Raw genomic sequence first — 20,875 nt, 5'->3', positions numbered from 1 at the left:
TACTATATAAATGGAACTACCCCCCTTTATTCTCCTCTCTAAAAGCAGAATTGAAAAAATGGAGCCAGCCCTCCCTCTCATGGATAGGTCTTATTAACTCAGTCAAGATGACCACTCTGCCCGTCTCTTATATCTATTTAGATGTCTCCCTATAAATAATTCTACAAAAGACATGCAAGAAATGTAGAAGTCTATTTTCCAATTTATATGGGGAAATAAAAGTGATGCATTACCAGCAATATAAGCTTTCACAGCATATTTGCATGGCAACTAAAATTTATATTGCTTCTCAGTGGTTGTCACCCACTCTCTCTTTAGACCCTATCATAGCAAGAGTATCGAGAACGATGTTATATGAAAAATTGTCGGCCATGAAGGGAGACCGCATGGAACTGTTCCTCAAGACTTGGAAGCCTTGGGCCGATCATGTAGACATACCGGGCATCTCCAGGCCTCTTAGCTCGTAAGGCGTCGGTCCGTCGCTACCTCTGGTGCCCTGGTAGGAGGTGAGAGGCAGATCGGACTATATGACGAAGCAACAGCGTTGAAGGGGACTCTGTTTGGGGGTGCAGGAGCGAGAGAGGAGAGGGTCGACAAGGACTTCACATAACACATACTTCACGTGGGGAGATGAGAGGGGAGGGAAAGGGGAGGATTCAGGGTTTGATGACTAGCTTCATAGAACTCAACCGAGTGTGTGGAATCTTAGTTATTCATTTATCTGTTTTCTTTTTATTCCTCTTTGGAGGTATTTCTATTTTCTATGCCCCCTGCGCAGTGAACACATTAAAACAGCTTTTTATGTTTTTATTACAAAATCTCAATAAAATATTTTGAAACAAAAAAGCAATGTTCGTTCCGAAAAAATGCAGCACTCATGCAAATGCGCATACAGTCAAAAGAAGGATTAGTCAGAAAAATACTGTAAATTTACATTGAGGGGGGGCTGCACAGAGCTGCAAGGCAGCTTTGGTTAAGGCTTATGCAGGATTAATACTTCAGCAATTCCCGGCAGACGTATTGAGCGTGAAAGGGTTAATTACTTAAAGCAGCTCTTTAATACCTTAGTGGTCAGTCATATGTATTTGTACGGTGGCCAGTAAGGGACTTTAGGCTAGGCTGCCTTAAAAACACGTGGACCTAGTCTACAGTTGCATGGGAGTTCCTTGTTGGGAAGAGCTATGGCTCAGCTGTTTACTGACAGGCAGGCTTCTGCTGTAATGCCCATTAACCCCTTGAGTGACACGCCCGGAAATTTTCCGGGACGAGCTCCACTGCTCATAGCGGCATAGCCCGGAAGATTTCCGGGCTATGTATCACTATGAGAGCTGCAGAGCACAATGCCACAAGCTGTGGCAGTGTGCTCTGCCTGCACAGACCCACACAGAGCAGTGCAAGGGCTTTGAAAAACCAGCAGAAGATATTGCCGATATGCCGCAATCTCCTGCTTTGTTTACAGGTTGCCATAGAGCCCATCGGCTTGTCAGAAGCAAGCCGATGGTCTCTGTGGTAGGGAGAGCTTGGTGCTTGGCTGTGAGAGGACAGCTAGGTACCTGCTCTTACAGCAGAGATCAGAGAAAACTTCCGATCTCTGCTGTGTTAACCCTTTACATGCTGCAGTCTATGTGACTGCAGCATGTAAAGGGCTGTCACTGCAGCATGTAAAGGGCTGTCACCATCGGACCCCCGGATTGTGATAAGGGGGTCCTGATGGGTCCCTGTGGAAGTCCCCTAAAGGGACAAAAAAAAATTTTAATAAAAATTAAAAAAAAAAAAGAAAAAATTATAAAAACAAATTATAAAAACACTTGTCTCCCTTTACTTTGTAAAAAATCAAAAATACAAATCACACATGTGTCGTAATGACCCAGAGAAGGAAGTTAATACATTATTTAAACCCTTAATGACATGGCCCCTTTTTTTCTTTTTTCCCCATTTCTTTTTTTCCTCCCCCCTGTTTAAAAAAATCACAACTTGTCCCGCAAAAAACAAGCCCTTATATGGTCATGTCAATGGAAAAATGAAAAAGTTATGGCTCTTGAGACGCAACTGCAAAGTTTGTTGAAATTCAATGATTAGACCATTTTAAAAAACCTGCCCTGGTGGGCACGACAGGGTGGTAGGAAACCCGCCACTCAAGGGGTTAATGGAGAAACCTTTGACTTTAAACGATCTTTAAGTCTGAAAAAAAAAAAATGTCAACTAATGCTTAGGGCTCTTACCCACTGTTGATGGTCTTTCCTACGATGCAAGAGTGAGTAAAGATGCATGATTATGAAACCAATGATTTTCAATTGTTTTGTTCTCATTTGTGATGATCAAGCCTCGCAGAGCACAGAAAACCTGTGATATCGCCTGCCGGCAGCAGATCCCCCAGAGAGAGGGGGGTGGAGCAACAGAGGATCTCTTACATATCTCCCTGTATTTGGAGCGATAGGGAGCAGGGCTCTAGCCACGCCTCCTCACTTGGATAGAGAGGGATCGGTATGATAACGCCATGTAGCCCCGTCCCTGCTCTCAGGGAAGACCTGGGAAAGCCTCCTAGCCCCGCTCCCTATTTCTCCATATTTGGGAACATATGTAAGAGATTCCCTATTGCTCCACCCCCCTCTCTCTGGGGGGATTCCTATACAGGGATATTAGTGTATTAGGCTTTTTTTCTACATTTTCCCCTGACATATCTCTTACGTTCTGTATACGTCAGGTCAGGACTAGGATTGAAAAGCAGACCTGGTAGGCAAAACTCACCAGCCCACAAACAATATAGCTTCCCCCGCTATATTGCAGTAAAATACTGGTGCACAATGCATACTGTGACAAAGTTTAATTTACTTTAAATCCTATATTAGATCTGGAGTTGTCAGACTTTTTCTACTCAGGGCTCACCAACCTGCACAGAAGATCAGTATCAGATATGCAGGTATCTTCTCCTGATAGTCATAATTGGCTAAAAATTAAAAAAAGCATGAGGTGCCTGCAATGTCGCTTGCTGCAGAAAATAATCAAATAGAACAGTTGCCATACTCTTACTTGACTTGGTTTTATTCTGTCTTTGTCATTTCTGGCCTTGCAAACTCCTCTGTCCTGTGCTGTTTACTGTCAAGTATTCTCATCTCTCTAAGAACACTGCTACTTATCCCATTTTACAGACTGTTTATACCCAGAAATGTTCAGACTACTTACAGTCATTGCTGTCCATGACGTCTTCCACGATACAACTTTGCCCTTCATCATGCCAAACAAGCCTACTTCACCTCCTCACTATCTAAAAACCAACAAAGACTCTTGGGCATTTGGGCACTCCTCACTCCCTCCTCAGCCCTAAAATACAGCCCCCTATGACGGATTTCAGTGCTGAAGATCTGGCGGCTAATTTCAAAGAGAAAATTCAACATTCAATACCAAAATAATTTCTCTGTCCCCAATCAGCTTTAATCCTCTTCTCTCCTGCACCTCCTCCAGTTTTCAGCATTTGACCCAACAAAAGTAGTCTCCTGGCTACTTTCTTCTCGCCCTACTATCTGCATTAGTGACCCTATTCCCTCTCACCTCCTCAATTGTCTCTGCCCAACTGTTGTCGGTAATCTCACAACAATATTCAACCTGCCTCCTCCTTCTGGTATTTTTCCCTCCTCCTTTAAACATGTTGGGATATCTCCATAACTAAAGAAGCAGTCTCTTGGCTCGTCTTGTGCTTCTCAAATCTCCCCTTCCTCTTCAAATTCCTGGAATGTCTGGTCTACTGTAGCCTAATAAGCAATCTCTCGGATAACTCTGTTCTTGACCCTTTATAGTTGTTCTGTCTTCTTACACGTTCACGCAGTGTGCAGTCCGACATTCAGCTTAACCATTTCTGTCTTCCAAATAAACAAACTGTTCTTCTTAATCTGACAGGTTTATTGGTTAACAGATCGTAGCATACAAGCGTGCATTCAATGCGACTGAGGCTTGTGATAATGCGTGGATTGATTGATTGGTAAAACTATAAGAATACAGATAGTTTGCATAAGTATGATGCATAAGTATAATGCATAGGAAACATTACATAACATTAACATGGAGGTGCATGGCAGAATGGCTGCTACACATAGTGCTGCATGGCTAACTAAACAGTTATAACTCCCTGAGTAACAATACAACTGACCACTAAACAGCTTTGCATAACATACTATCTCTGAAACAAGGGTAGTTTCCTTACCAGATATGCTTTTACAAAGATGGTGGATTTTGAAGAGGAGAGAGCAAGGATAAGTCTGTGTCTAGCTGGAAGTTCTGACTGAAAGTTCCTTCTTCCCACAATGCCTTGCAAACTACCCATAATACATCACTCTTTATAATAGAAAAACAAGTTGTAATACATTTGTAACACAGCTAGATGGTGCTGTAACCACTAAAACACCTAGAATGGAATGTTATGTAGCTTCGGTTTATGTGGGACAGAACAATAGTCTACAGAAACCACTCTTACTAAAGTGTCAAACTATCTTCTGACGGCTGAATTGAAAGGCCAGTGATTGTCTTTGCATTGTTTCTAACACTCCATCGTCTCTCTGTCTAAAACTGAATCTCTCAGTAGCTCAACTTCTGGTGTTTCCGCCATCTACCAACCGACCTAAACCTGTAACTCCATCTTAGTCTGTGATATCACCATATGTCCTCGGCAGCATGCCCGCTGTCTTGGGATCATATTTGATTCTGACCTGCCCCTCACATCCCATATTCAGCCACTTGCTCGCTGAAGTCACGTGCACCTTAAAACACCTCCTGAATCTGCTATTTAATCACTATTCTTGTCGAGTTTATCCTCTCTTGGCATGATTATTTTAATTTGCTATTGATCATTTTTTCCCTCTCTCTCCCATCTCTCTAATGTATCCTGAATGCAGCAGCTAGGCTCATCTTTTCGTCAAGCCGCTACATTGATGCCTCCACCCTGTGCCAGTCATTACATTGATGCCTCCACTCTGTACCAGTGACTACACTGGTTGCCCATCAAATGTAGAATACAATTATAAGTCATCGCTGTCATCTATAAAGTCCTCTACATTTCTGCGCCACCATGTATCTCTTTCTTTATCTCTGTCTACCATTCTATCCGTACTGTCCTCTTTGCTGATGACCCTAGACTAAATTCCTCTTTTAATCCAGACCTCCTACTATCACCACCAACATTTTACCTGAGTTGCACCAGTTCTCTGGAATGCGCTACCCCAGACAATCAGGTTAATTCCAAGAGCCCACAGCTTTAAGTAAGTCCTAAAAACACATCTTTTTAGGGAGGCCTCTGACATTCTCTAATCTTTTACAAATATTTTTTAATTTCCACAGTGGAAATAAAGTACATTATAAACAAGCATAGAGATTCCGAGGCATACAAATCTGCATATCTGTCCACAATATTGATAAGTGTTAAATAAACAGTGTTTATTACAACTATGTACTTAAAGGTGGGTCTATCACGTACCCAATTGTAACAAGACATAAAGATGTTTTGTTTGGGTTCTCCTATGTACTCAGATCTCTTATATATGCACTAGCTTATGTACGTTAAATTTCGACGCAAATTCTTTTGCGCTAGAATTGAATAATCGAGTTTGGACCCAATTACTTTTCCTATTTTGGAGATAATCTATGCTTGTGCCAAAATTCATGTTTCTACGACATCGGGAAGTTGGAGAACTTTTGGCGAGTGAGTGAGTGAGTCAGTCAGTGAGTCAGTGAGGGCTTTCGTCTTTATAGACTAGCTGATATACCCGGCTTCGCCCGAGTTAATTTGGTACTGGTGTCTATCTGGTGTTCACACGGAAAATCTTCTGAAGCCGTGGTTACTTTAGAGATACTGGAAAAACATATGTTCACCATTTTGCATAGTTCTCTGCGTTACCCAGGAAACATCACAGGGAGGTAACCATGCGACGTTTCCTTTATATAAAATGACATCAGGAAGTGAGAGAATTAGATTTCATACGTAAAATGAGAAATCGCCATGCAAATAGTATTAACCCCTTAGTGACCAAGCCTGTTTGCACCTTAATGACCAGGCCAAATTTTGCAAATCTGACACGTGTTACTTTAGCATGGAAAAACACCAGAAAGGTTTTGCATATCCAAGCGATTCTGACATTGTTTTTTTGCCACATGTTGTACTTCATTTAGGTGGGAAAAAAGGCCGAGCAGTTTGGTTAAAAGCCAAAACTGATGCCAATCACATAAGGAGGTAGCTGTAAATTAATGAGTACATTCAAGCAAGGGAGGCGTGGTTTCTGCGATATAAGCCATCACATCAGGTCCACTGACCATCTATGCTCATTTATCTGACAGCCACTGTGCTGCATAGTTCTCTGACTCTGTCCTCATGCCAGTATTCATCCTGATGACGCTGCTAATGATTATATAGCAGCAGAAACGCGTTGATGGACTTCTTAAAGCTATTTCCTAATGTGATCAGTGTTAACTTCAGCTTACAGCTGAATAGTTCACTTAGAAGGAATAGCTTTTGAGTGCATTAGAACATTGAATGTACTCATTGATTTACAGCTACCTCCTTATGTGATTGGCATCAGTTTTGGCTTTTAACCAAACTGCTCACTGAGGAGGAACAGCTTTTGAGGCATTATAACATTTAATGCACTCATTGATTCATAAGACAGAAACTGATAGTAACTTTATCTGGTCTTTATGAGATCAATTTAGCCAGAGGGAGCTCCGTCATAGATGAGAGAGCTGTATTACTCTCTTGATTGGATCGAATGACCTCTTTTATTAATGGTTGTTTATAGATAAGACCCCCCCTTTATTATAATATCAGATGGGAGTCTATCAGTTATAAACCATTCGTGGCAGACTAACTAAACTTTAAAAAACATCTGTCACCTTAATGTCTTTTCTATATTTTGGTAGTTAATATCACTTCTACACCTACGAGTGAAATTGACGGTAATCTGCCAATTGTATACTACCAAATATAGTGACACCCTATTTCAACCTATCAATACACCCTATGAGAACAAAGAGGTGTATTATGTTCTATGGTATCCTTACCCCAAGGGAAAATAATGCGTGTATTAATTGATACAGTACGCATTAATTGACGTGTCCGGCCTATAACCAATAAATATCTCACTCGACTCTCTCAATTAATAAATCATTATTCAACTATGAGAGAGGAGTAATAAGTCTAGGCAAGATAACGCATACATGATCCGGGATAACGCATACCTATGAGCATGTTCCGTATCTAATGAACTAAGATTCTATTTCTCTCTACATGAATCATACTATTATTCCATCATAAGAGAAGAAATAAGAAACCGTGCCCTAGCTATTTTGCGTATTCCAACTATAAATGCATCTTTTTATATAACACCCTTGTGTGTAAGATGACATAGGCTCCAGGAGTCACTAAAAAACAACGAATCGTATTTCTCCCTTGTTGTATTAGCATAGGAAACTCTATCACAGTAACACGCACACGCACAAAAAATATTATTATTATTTGATCTTTTATTTGCACTAATAATAAAAGTTAAGTTTTATTATCCTTGTGGTTCCCCACGGTGAAACATATTTATCTTACGGCAACTTATTTGCCCCCTTACGGATACGATCCGTAAGGGGAGATGAAACTTTAACTTTTTAAACTTTTTTTAAGTTAACTTTTTTTTTTTTTTTTTTTTACTTTTTAACTTTATATGATCACCGTTATCTGATGGATAACGGTGATCATATGACTGGAAACCGCATACAGCGGTCCCCAGTTATATCTCCCTGCACTCGGCTAACTGTGACAGCCGGGTGCAGGGAGATTTTGAATTTGCCGGGCTCGCCGGCTTCTGCGCATGCGCGCCACATCGGCACATCGCAGAAGCCAGTGGGGGGTCCCGACACCGGCCAGGGGACATCGGCAGACCTGAGGTGAGTATTTTCACCTCCCCTCATGGATCCGATCCATGAGGGGAGGTGAAACTTTACTTTTTTTACACTTTTTTTCACTTTTCCGCGATCGCCGTTATCCATTGGATAACGACGATCGCGGTACCGGGGATTGCTCACCGCGGTCCCCGCTGACATCTCCTGCCTCCCGGATACCTACAGGAGCCGGGAGCCAGGAGATTTTAAATTTCCCGCGCCCCCGGGCCTTCTGCGCATGCGGCTGACGTAATGCCGCCTGGCGCGCATGCGCAGAAGGACGGCTACGGGGCCCGAAGCATCGGGACAGCGGGGAGCCGTGCCGCGGACCTCGGTGAGTAAATTCAGCTGCTCCGATGGATCCGATCCATCGGAGCAGCTGAATCTTTAACTTTTATTGCAATTTTATTTACTTTTTTGCGATCGGCGCTATCCATTGCATAGCGCCGATCGCAATGCCGGGGGGAGGGTCCGAACAGCCCAGGATGACAGCTCCATGCTGTCAGCTAGCTGCGAACACCCATAGCATGGAGCTGTCACGTCCACAGTCCGAGGGGCTTTATTCTCTGCAGGACACATGTTTTTACGTCCTCAGAGAATAAAGCCCACTTCGTGAGGACGTAAAAACACTATGGGCTGGTCGTTAAGGGGTTAAGAACAACGTTTTTTTAAAATTAAGAACTGTTGGTCTGAATAAAGTGCCACTAGGACAGCCCATATTCCCTAATCTAAATTCCTTCATCTACCCTGTTTTTACACTTTTCCTTGGAAACCTGACCCCCTTATTTTCACTGCACACACCCAATACGGCTGGTGATCCACTCACACAGCTTTATTTATTTCTGTACATATGCATATTACCCTATGTGTATACTTCCTTATAGGCTGTATGCTTTTGCAAGCAGGGCCCTCACCCCTTTTGTTCAAGATGCTCAATTGTTTATTACTGTATGTTATGACCTATTCTGAATGTTTCTTCTAATGTGTAAAGCACTGTGAAATATGTTGGCACTATATAAAGATTATTATTAAATGTATATTATTGTAATCCTTAATACTAGATCAAAGTTAATTACATAAATGCAGCACCAGGACCAATGTAATAACTTGAATACAGTACCAAAACCAAGCCACTATTGTGCAACTGCACATTGTAGGGGCCAGGATTTAAAGTTAGTTGGCACACTGACGCGTCAGGCAAGGCTGCCCACCGGGAAGTAGCCTGGTCTACTATACATATAAATGGAGAAAATCTCCATTGATTATCCTGCTGAACTGGAACATTGTGTACAATGTAATTAGGATTTATATTACTAATTTACTTAAATCATTAAACAACTTAATGTATAAAAAGGACAGAAACCACCTGTTTTCCAGCATTTCTACAGGGTAGATAAGTACCAATTATTGGGCTGTGAATCCCTTGTCAAGTGGCCCATGTGGCTTTCTGCACCTTTGTCTCTGTGCTGCTATAATATCAGACCTTGTGCTTCTTCCAGGCCTTGAAGAGCTGCCAAAAAAGCTTGAAACCCATCTACATCTCAGTAGGCCACAAAATAAGACTGGAGACTGCTATAACACTTGTCCACTCCTGCTGCAAGTATCGGGTGCCTGAACCTACTAGACAGGTAAACTAAATGTCAACCATTTAACCCATTAGTGATGAAGTCTGTTTGTGACTTAGTGACTGAGCCAATTTTGAAAATCTAACATGTCACTTTAAAGGGGTTGTCTCGCGAAAGCAAGTGGGGTTAAGCACTTCTGTATGGCCATATTAATGCACTTTGTAATATACATCGTGCATTAAATATGAGCCATACAGAAGTTATTCACTTACCTTCCCTGCGCTGGCGTCCCCGTCTCCATGGCTCCGTCTAACTTCAGCGTCTAATCGCCCGATTAGACGCGCTTGCGCAGAAGGGTCTTCTGCCTTCGGGTCTGGCACAAGCGGCGTTCTGGCTCCGCCCCCTTCTAAGCGTCATCGCGTAGCCCCGCCCCGTCACGTGTGCCGATTCCAGCCAATCAGGAGGCTGGAATCGGCACACGTGATGGGCGGAGCTACGCGATGACGCGTAGAAGGGGGCGGGGCCAGAACGCCGCTGCTGCCGAACACACCCGAAGGCAGAAGACCCTTCTGCGCAAGCGCGTCTAATCGGGCGATTAGACGCTGAAGTTAGACGGAGCCATGGAGACGGGGACGCCAGCGCAGGGAAGGTAAGTGAATAACTTCTGTATGGCTCATAATTAATGCACGATGTATATTACAAAGTGCATGTATATGGCCATACAGAAGTGCATAACCCCACTTGCTTTCGCGAGACAACCCCTTTAACATAGAATAACAGCGTAAAGGTTTTGCATATCCAGGTGATTCTCACTTGATTTTTTTGCACATATTGTACTTCATTTAGGCAGTAAAAATAGATCAATAGAATCAATATATATAAAGACGAAAGCCCTCACTGACTCGCCAAAAGTTCTCCAACTTCCGTAGATGTCGTAGAAACAGGAATTTTAGAACAAGCATAGATTATCTCCAAAATAGGAAAAGTAATTGGGTCCGAACTCGATTATTCAATTCTAGGGCAAAAGAATTAGCGTCCAAATTTTACGTACATAATCTAAATCTCTCACTTCCCAATGTCATAGAAACTTAAAATTTGGCACACGCATTGAATGTCATAAATAGGAAAAGTTAATAGGTCCCAACTTGATTATTCAATTCTATGCGCAAAAGAATTAGCGTCCAAATTTTACGTACAGAATCTAATTCTCTCACTTCCCGGTGTCATAGAAACTCGAAATTTGGCAGGAGCACTGATTATGTCATAAATAGGAAAAGCTAATGGGTCCCAACTCGATTATTCAATTCTATGCGCAAAAGAATTAGCGTCCAAATTTTACATTACGGAATGTAATTTTCTCACTTTCCAGTGTCATAGAAACGTGAAATTTGGCACAAGCATTGAATATGTCATAAATAGGAAAAGTTAATGGGTCCCAATTCGATTATTCAATTCTATGCGCAAAAGAATTAGCGTCCAAATTTTACATACGGAATGTAATTTTCTCACTTTCCAGTGTCATAGAAATGTGAAATTTGGCACAAGCATTGAATATGTCATAAATGGGAAAAGTTAATGGGTCCCAACTCGATTATTCAATTCTAGCGCAAAAGAACTAGCGTCCAAATTTTACGTACGGAATCTAATTCTCACACTTCTTGGTGTCATAGAAACATGAAATTTGGAACGGGCATTGATTAGGTCATAAATAGGAAAAGTTAATGGGTTCCAACTCGATTGTGCAATTCTAAGCGCAAAAGAATTAGCGTCCACATTTTACGTACAAAATCTAATTCTCTCACTTCCTGATGTCATTTTATATAAAGGAAACGTCGCATGGTTACCTCCCCGTCGTGTTTCCTGGGTAAAGCAAAGAACCATGCAAAATGGTGAACATATGTTTTTCCCTGTATCTCTAAAGTAACCACGACTTCATAAGATTTTCCGTGTGAACACCAGATAAACACCAGTACCAAATTAACTCGGGCGAAGCCGGGTATATCAGCTAGTTTGTGTATATTTATTAAAAGTGACACAATTGAAAAAAAAAATTACACTTGAAAATGTGAAAAAATATCACAAATATGTGCAAACATACTTTACAAATTTTTGATCAGATAAATATTTCTATCTCTTTACTTAAAGGGGTTCTGTCAGAAAAAAAACATACTCCTTTGTGCCATACGGGGCTGGTCACCAGGAGGCTGCTGCTCCTCTTTCTCTCCGGCCGCTGTCCGATCGCCGGGCAGAAGCTGGCAAAGTGCCAGCTTCCGCCCCTGCTCCGACCATACCACTGGTCTGCACGTCACAAGTGACGCATCAATCATTGATTGGCTTGGCCGCATCTAACCTCTCGGAGAGTCAACAACGAATGCGCATTCGCCGTTAATTCTTTGTGGACGGCAGAGGTTAGACGCGGCCCGAAGGGCGGAAGCGCGCTGGAGCTGACCCTGCACGCAGCAGGTAAACAGCGGAGGGAGAACAACAAAGGGATTAGGTGATTTTTTTTTTTCCCCCACTCTATTCTTTTTACAGGTATAACTCTACAGGGATGCAGGACAGGATGCAGGTGAGTATACATTTTCTTTATTTTACTGACAGAACCCCTTTAATTCTGGAGGCACATTTGAAAAACTTTAGTGGGTTTTTTTTATTTTAACATTACTTATCAACATTTTGAGGAACACATTGTTTTCCTATACAAAGCCTAGATTGCAAAGGTTCGTAGGTGTCAGAATGATAGATACCCCACAAAGGACCCCATTTTAAAAACTACACCCCTTTATATATTCACTGAAGGGGTATCATAAGTATTTTGACCCCACAGTTTTTTTTCAGGAGTTAATGCAATTTATAGGAGAACAAATATGTCACTTTAAAGACATATTTTTTCTATAGTGTACATGAAAATGAGGATTTACACCTGAAAATGGATGCCCCTGTTTGTCCTGTGTTCAGAAATTTACCCATTGTGGCCCTAATCTTATGCCTGTATGTACAACAGAGCCCAAACCGAAAGGAGCAAGCAGTAGCTTTTAGAACAGAAATTTTGCTTGAAGGTGTTTAGGCCCCATTGCCCACCTGTAGAGCCCTTGAGTGGCTAAAACGATAGAGAACAAATGACCCCATTTTGAAAACTAGACCCCTTAACAAATTCATCTAGGGTTGTACTGCGTATTTTGACCCCACAGTTTTTGAATGAATCTAAGCAAAGCAGAAGAAAAAAATAATGATTTTAATTTTTTTGGCAATTATGTCATTTTAAAAACAGTATTTTATTGAATGAAGATTTTCAATGCAAAATGGATACCTCTGTTTGTCCCATGTTCAGAGACACACCTGTTGTAGCCCTAATATTATGTCTGTATGCACAACAGGGCCCAAACCGAAGGAGCATTACACTTCTGTTTTTAAACTTTTACGTGATCACCATTATCCATTAATGGCAGTCACAATACCGGGGCCGTTTACCGCGACCCTTGCTTACTGCTCCAGGCTCTCTGTTACCTTTAATAGCCAGGAGCAAGGAGATTTTAAATTTCCCAGGGCCTCCCCACCTTCTGCCCCCATTTTGGCATTCGCCAAAGTTGTCGAAAGATCCACAGATAAAGATCCTGCTGGGGGACATTGCCAAAGGCCTTACATAAATGATTTCACCTCACCTCATGAATCCGATCCGTGACGGTGTTGCAGCCGTTCTGAGGTTCACACCTTGCCTTCAGGCCAGACCAGGGTTTAGCAGCATTCCTACCTCTCCTGGAGCTGAGAGGTGTGGAGGTTGCAAGATTAATGTCAGTCAGCACCTGGTGCTAAGTAGCTCTGCTCCTATTTAAGCAGTGCTAACTGTTACTCCAGTGCTGGTCAATGATTCACTGCAGTTCTATGTTGGACGGCGACGGAGCAACACAGTGTGGTGGAAGCTCTACTGGATAAGCTAAGTTCTTTGCTGTTTGGTTTTGTTTTGTTTTGCGCTAGGGCTCCCAGTTAGGGACTGGTTAGTGGCCCAGGTTCGAGGGCAGGCTCGCACTTATCAGCGCGGTCGGTCTGCCGAGTAGGCAGGGTCCCCTCCCGGGTTAGGGGACGATAGGGAGAGCTTTCCCCTTTTAGTTTTTGTTTCCTTTTGCACTGTTGTGCCTTTGATTTATGTTATTGAGGTTGCACGTTCTTAGGACGCAACAGATTGACCAGCCCTTACCTACTCAGGGAGATTCTGTGCTGTTACGATGAATCCCCTTGAGGTTTTGTCGCACCAGCTTGGCACGCTGGCCGCTGAGCTCGCTGAGATAAAACAGCGACACACTGCGCTGCAGGTTCCCAGCAAGGAACCAAAAATTAAGCTACCCGACCGGTTTTCTGGTGATAGGCAGAAATTCGGATCCTTTCGGGATGCCTGTAAGCTCTACTTTAGACTGCATCCAGTGTCTTCAGGGGACGACGCCCAGAAGGTGGGCATTGTCATGTCCAGACTGCAGGGGGCGCCGCAGGAATGGGCTTTTTCATCACCCCCAACGTCTGAGGCCTTGGACTCGGTGGATGACTTTTTTGCTGCATTGGGTCTAATCTATGACGACCCAGACAAGATAGCGGTGGCTGAAGGGAATATCAGACGTTTACAACAGGAAGACTTCTCTGTCGAAGATTATTGTGCTGGGTTTCGACGTTGGGCAGCAGAAACCCAGTGGAATGACCCTGCTTTAAAGAGCCAGTTCCATTGGGGTCTATCCAATAAAATCAAGAATGTACTGGTAGGTTATCCAGTACCCCGCAGTCTTGATGAGGCCATGTCTCTGGCTATCAAAGCTGGGAGACGGATCAGGGAGAGACATCAGGAACTCTACATAGATTCTGGCTCCTTATCAGCGGATGTGGAGGAGCCCATGCAGTTGGGTTCTCTGGCTGCCAGGGCTAGGAATGGGAACAAAGTACAGTGTAAAGGTCGTTGCTTTTCCTGTAACCGCATTGGTCGCATAGCTCAGTGTTGTCCCCGTCATAATTGCCAGCCAGGACTTGATGACCGGGAGATTACTGAGGGGGCCCCTCTAGGCCATCAAATTGCCTGGATATCACCCTCCAGACTGGTGCTTCCTGCAGAGATCCTGTCTGATAGTGTGGACAACCCCATAAGAGTCCTTCTGGATTGTGGAGCTAGTATTAATTTAATACATCGGGAGATGGTCAGACGTTTAGGCTTAGAGATGAAGGCTCTGGAGTCTCCCATCCCAGTATCTGCCATTGATGCTGCTCCACTATTGCAGAGAAGTCTGAGGTTTTGTGTGCCTAACGTCAGTTTAAAAATTGGGCTGTTCCACATGGAGATTATAACATTATATGTCATAGAATCCCTCCCTTCGCAAGTAGTCTTGGGGCTGCCTTGGCTACGTCTACACAACCTGGTAGTAGACTGGGAGAAGGGGGACATTGTTAAATAGAGCCCTAGGTGTTTGTCTGGTTGCATTTCTGTCGATCTAGCTTCTATTCAGGCAGAAGAGCTGCCGGACGTCATCGCTGACCTCTCTGATGTGTATTCCCCAGAGGGGGCAGACAAATTGCCACCGCTCCGACAGAGGGATTGTGCAATTAAACTCCTCCCTGACTACGAGTTCCCCAGGAGCCGCATATCCCCTCCTGGGAGACTGACGCTCAAAGATTATACCCAAGAGGGTTTTAAGATGGATCCTGAGAGGGTTCAGAAATTGAAGAAGTGTGTTGCTACGGCTCCGGCACTGGGGCAGCCAGATTCTTCTGGGCCTATTATTGCCGAGGTCCAGAGAGAGTTACGGCGAGCAGTTCGGCGGAGAAAGCGAGTTGCTAACAGTCACCGCTCAGAGGAGGCGGAATTCCATGTCGGAGACTTGGTTTGGTTGTCTACCAGAGTTATAAAACCCAAACAACCGTCCGCTAAACTTGGCTCGCGATTTATAGGTCCATTTAAAATAACTGAGAAGAGTAATGCGGTTGCTTTTCGGTTAGAAATTCCCAGTGCGATGAAAATTAACAATGTTTTCCACAAATCTCTGCTCAAAAGATTCATCGATCCTGGGAATGACCCTTCACCCCCGGCTCCTGTGCTAGCGGATGGGGAGGAGCAGTTGGTAATAAGTCACATTTTGGACTCCCGTTGAGTTAAAAAATTTCACAGATCAAACCCTGGTCGTCCTGATCTTAAGTGTCCTGGGGCCCCTCATAGAAGGGGAGGTACTGTTGCAGCCGTTCTGAGGTTCACACCTTGCCTTCAGGCCAGACCAGGGTTTAGCAGCATTCCTACCTCTCCTGGAGCTGAGAGGTGTGGAGGTTGCAAGATTAATGTCAGTCAGCACCTGGTGCTAAGTAGCTCTGCTCCTATTTAAGCTGTGCTAACTGTTACTCCAGTGCTGGTCAATGATTCACTGCAGTTCTATGTTGGACGGCGACGGAGCAACACAGTGTGGTGGAAGCTCTACTGGATAAGCTAAGTTCTTTGCTGTTTGGTTTGGTTTTGTTTTGCGCTAGGGCTCCCAGTTAGGGACTGGTTAGTGGCCCAGGTTCGAGGGCAGGCTCGCACTTATCAGCGCGGTCGCTCTGCCGAGTAGGCAGGGTCCCCTCCCGGGTTAGGGGACGATAGGGAGAGCTTTCCCCTTTAGTTTTTGTTTCCTTTTGCACTGTTGTGCCTTTGATTTATGTTATTGAGGTTGCACGTTCTTAGGACGCAACAGACGGGAGGTGAAATTTCAACTTTTTTTCCTTTTACATAATCGCCGTTATTAATTGGATAGTGGCAATCACGTGACTAGGGATCGCATACTCCAACCCTCCCCCCGTGAATTCTCCAGGCTCTCTGCTTCATTTGGTAGCCAGGAGCAGGGAGATTTAAAATTACCCGGGCAGCATGTGGCTATGGCGCATACGTCCACCATTTTGGAGATGCGTGCGTAGAAGCCGGGGTCAAGTCCGCAGATAAATCTGCTAGCCTTAGGTACGTAATTTCATCCCCCCCTCACGGATCAGATGAAACTTAAACTTTTGAAACGTTTTTTAATTTAAATTAATAAATGCTGGTCACTTATGCAATATCAGCATGTATTGAGATCACACTGATGTTTATGGCACATTTATTACACATGGCATTATTTTTTTACTTTACATGATCGCTGTTATCCAATTGAATAACAGCGATCATGTGACCGGGAACTGTCCGGCACGTGCATGCGCAGAAGACAACGTAAGGTCCTGGAAGGACCACATCGCCACTGGACATTGTGAAGAATGGGGGTGAGTATTTTCATCTCCCCTCATTGGTTGTTGATCTCAAATGTTGTTCCATGGATTACCCTGGATATCATTATGATTAAAGAAAATCAAGCAGATAACAGATACAGATAAAGCAAGTCCGTATATGCCTAAGCTAGAAATAGCTGCTGGAAGATGTAAATCACTTTATAATAATAATCTTTATTTGTACTGCGCCACTTATTTTTCAGCGCTATGGTGTGGACAGGAGCTTCTTCACGGTCCTGTGCAGAACACACAGCATACCAGAAAATAACAAGAGCCGCTCTCCCCAGGTGTCCAAAGGAGCAGTTGGTCTTGCCAATGCTGGGTATGCAGTACCACAAAGTACTGTAGGGAAGCACTAATAGGCAGCCAATCAGTGCATATACTTCAGTAAAACAGGCGCTTTACAGGTGAAAGGCCTACACTGATTGGCTGGATTTTTCCAGCAAAGTGCACATGCCACAGATCTAGCCTCTACGTGGTACTGCATACTGAATCAGTTACAATAGTCTTTCCTAGGCTATTGAAATTGAATGTTGGAAATTTTGTATCTTGAGGCAATTGTGACACTGTAAATTATTGGCTTAGAGTACTTTTACATGGATTGACAACCGCACAGCCAGCGTAAACATGGGACGCGACAGGACGTTATTCGCTCACTTGTCAGTCACTCAGTTTTTGACTCGTTTAAAAAATGATCGACTGTCAGCCCATGTAAACAGGCAGTCGTTCATCTGTGAAGGACTGCCTGTTTACTCTGAAGGAAGGCGTGCAAGATGGAATAGATCTCTGGCAGGCATCCAATGGTAAAAGATAAACTTAAAGAGAGACAACGCATTTTAAAGTCTTTGCCAAAAATGCTTGTCCCCCACTGACCTGCACTCAGGCAGAATTCTGCCATTTCAACATAAGGGCTTGTTCACACGAGGAAATTTGCACAGCTAACTTACACGGACAAAAAAATTGCAACTATTAGAACCAATTCTTTCCTGTGGAAATGTTCAGACAAAGAAATTTTAGATGCGCCAAAAAAAAAAAATTGCACCTAAAAAAATAGGACATCAGCGACTGAAATTCCCTGCTGTGCGAAAATATAGGTCTTGACCTACCTTTGGTACGCAAAGCACAGGAGTGTCCATAGACTCCTATGGGAGCTAGAAAAAAACCTGAGGGGGAACGAGTTTTGCCACACTGCTCAATCCAGAAGCACTGTGTACCTGCCCCAGGCAGGGCTTCCCTTCATCTTCCCAGGGGTTCCCTTCATCCCTGCGATGAAGGGAATCCCCGGGGGAGATGAAGGGAAGCATCAGAGATTCCCTTCATCTCTCCAGCAGCGCATCTTTTCAGTCACTGACGGACATGTGAATGGGTGATAACGTGCGTCTGGCGACCGTAACTTTATAACGTAAATTACCCGTTCATACGATTTTTGCTGCGCTAGCTGCAGTTTTTTTTTTTTTTTTTTGCATGCACTGATTTTTTTCATGCTGATTTCCACAGCGGATGCAATGCGAGTCATCATTAAATTAATTTTTTTATTGTTTGCAGATCGCGGGCTGCATTTTTTTTCCCCCCGTATAGATGCGCTGCGGACCATCCATGTGGAAAAAATTTACAACCCTACCTCCCTAATTTTAACCTTTAAATCCGCCGTGAATCCGCAAATGTATTTGCAGATGGTAACTTCCCATGATGAATGGAGCACATCCGCGCGTGATCCGTGGCAAAATGGAGCATGCTGCGATTTATTATCTGCGTGTGGCATCCGCAAATCACATGAAAACAAATCCACAGATGTTAAATGAAGGGCGGAAACCCAATACTTCCCTGTGGGTAGCTTGAATTGTTGAGCTACGCGCGGATTCCGCAAATCAAATCCGCCTATGGACATTGTGCCTAAGGCTTCTTTCACACGAGCGCATATCGGCTGGCCATTTTCACAGCTGGCCAATATACGCTACGTTCAGTGTGAAAAATTTGGTGAATGGGCTCCCATAGTAGCCCATGCAGCAGCTGGCATATTTCAGCCCAAAAGATAGCTCCAGGACAATCTTTTGGGCCCAACGCAAAAACGCCCGCCGCTATATTGGCTTGGTCGGGTGTTTTTACGTCTCAGAGATACGCCCATGGAATCCAATGCATCAGATCACAGCGCCGATATGCGCTCGTGTCAAAGTAGCCTAAGGCTGTGTTAAGGAAAGCAGGTGATTAGGAGCATAAGATCTCCAACCTCAAATATAAGTGCACTTTACATGACAATAGAAACTTTACTCTCTTTATTTTCTGTTGCTGCATCTCTCAGATTTCCTACTTCGCGGTGCATGCAACCATAGCTGATTGATTTCTTGCGGATCCACACCATTTGGTGCTCATTTTAATGTGGATCAGCATTCGATCCAACCCTTCAGTTATTGTGAATTTACTGTGGATCCTGAGAAGGTTAACTGGAGTGAAGAGGCCAGCATGATGGAAAGCCGCAGTAAGAAGCAGATTAAGGAGCTTACATATTACATAGCTCAGAACAGGTCTTTTGTGGACAGCCTTCAAATGCTGCTTCTAGGAACAAAGCTGACATAGTGCAAAGCAGTTAAACAAAACCTTATTCCTTAAAAAAAAAATCAATATGACGTGGGTCACCCCAGTGGGCGCACATGGCAAGTTTAGAATTAGCCTTAATATGTATGAACAGCAAGATTTCAGCTAATCATGGGCTCAGAAACCTGATACCAATCATCTCAAATCTGGTACTTTTACTTCAAAGACCAGTCACATGTTAGATTATCAAGCTCTGTATTATCAGGTGCTGGACCACCTGAATTTCAGAAGGTTTAAAGGGATTGTACAAGATTAGAAAAACCCGGCTGTTTGTTATTGCAGCTCAGCTGTATTGAAGTGAATGTGGCTGAGCTGCAATGCACAACCTGTGGATTGATGTGGTGCTGTTTGTGGAAGAAAGCAGACCTGTTTTCTTAATCCCATAGAACTCCTTTAAGTAATTCTTAATATAATTAGGATTTAGGGCCAGGTAATTTATTGTCCACTTGCTGGTGTTGTGTTAAAGGGATTTTCTGTTACACAAACCCCCTTCCATTTAGCTGATCCTGTTCTCAGCAGGGGAGCTGCTTGGTAAAAGCAGCAGGGAAAAAGGATACAACACAATGCAAGGTGCCAAAAGTGCTACAGAAAGACTGGATGCAGACTTGTAGAGTTGATTGCTATTCTAATTGGATCCTTTTGTATTCTCCTCACATGAGTGAGGCTGTGTTCTCACATCTTAAGGGTGCATTCCCACGAACGTATATCGGCTCGGTTTTTACGCCGAGCCGATATACGTTGTCCTCGTGTGCAGAGGGGGGAGGCTGGAAGAGCCCAGGAGCAGGAACTGAGCTCCCGCCCCCTCTCTGCCTCCTCTCCGCCCCTCTGCACTATTTGCAATGAGGGGAGGCGGAACGGGGGCGGGGCTAAGTTCCGGGAATTAGCCCCACCCCCGTTCCGCCTCTCCCCATTGCAAATAGTGCAGAGGGGCGGAGAGGAGGCAGAGAGGGGGCGGGAGCTGAGTTTCTGCTCCTGGGCTCTTCCAGCCTCCCCCCCCCCCCCTGCACATGAAGACAACGTATATCGGCTCGGCGTGAAAACCGAGCCGATATACGTTCGTGGGAACGCACCCTCAAAACTGCTTGTAGATGAGACTCCGCCCAGAAAGGAGAATAGGGACATTTGTGTTTTTGCTGTTTTTTAGTGATCATTCCTGAGCACTTCTAGAAAAATTGTGGGCGTTCACTTGTTTTTTTGCGCACCAGAAAAAAAAAATCACACTAACACAAAAAACTGCCGCATGCAACACAGGTTGATATCACACAGACATACACAATACAATCAGCCTGTTTTTCGCGCACCAAGATTGGACAATGTTTGTGTGAATAAAGCCTTATGCACAGTAAGCTATGAATTAGCTATGGGAGGGGGAGGCATTCTGACTTTTGGTATTTTGCCTTTGAAGCTGCTAACCTTCATTTTCTACGGTCTACTCTATAAAGTCAAAGGGGCTCACTCAATTTCATTTAAAAAAATTAACAAATTTAGAAATTGATGGCAGCAACACATCTTACAAAAGGTGGGACGGCGGTAGCAAAAAGCTGGTGAAGTACTAA

General features: G+C 43.7%; 1 protein-coding gene across 4 annotated transcripts in view; it reads left to right on the top strand.

Annotated features, from left to right (window-relative positions):
• Nucleotides 1-20,875, top strand: part of ENDOV (endonuclease V) — a 165,435-nt gene that overhangs the window by 44,617 nt on the left and 99,943 nt on the right. For 3 of the 4 annotated variants that reach the window (XM_066587955.1, XM_066587954.1, XM_066587956.1), the window contains exon 7: nt 9,408-9,536. The exons of the other annotated variant lie outside the window; for it this stretch is intronic. In XM_066587955.1, coding sequence (XP_066444052.1) covers nt 9,408-9,536 — 129 coding nt within the window. The remainder of the gene's footprint in view (nt 1-9,407; nt 9,537-20,875) is intronic. 4 annotated transcript variants of the gene reach the window in all.

The sequence above is a fragment of the Eleutherodactylus coqui genome, chromosome 13 (genome assembly GCF_035609145.1).
Source record: "Eleutherodactylus coqui strain aEleCoq1 chromosome 13, aEleCoq1.hap1, whole genome shotgun sequence".
Classification (NCBI taxonomy): domain Eukaryota; kingdom Metazoa; phylum Chordata; class Amphibia; order Anura; family Eleutherodactylidae; genus Eleutherodactylus; species Eleutherodactylus coqui.
Note: the sequence above shows the minus strand (reverse complement) of the source record. Positions and strands in the feature narration are given on the sequence as shown.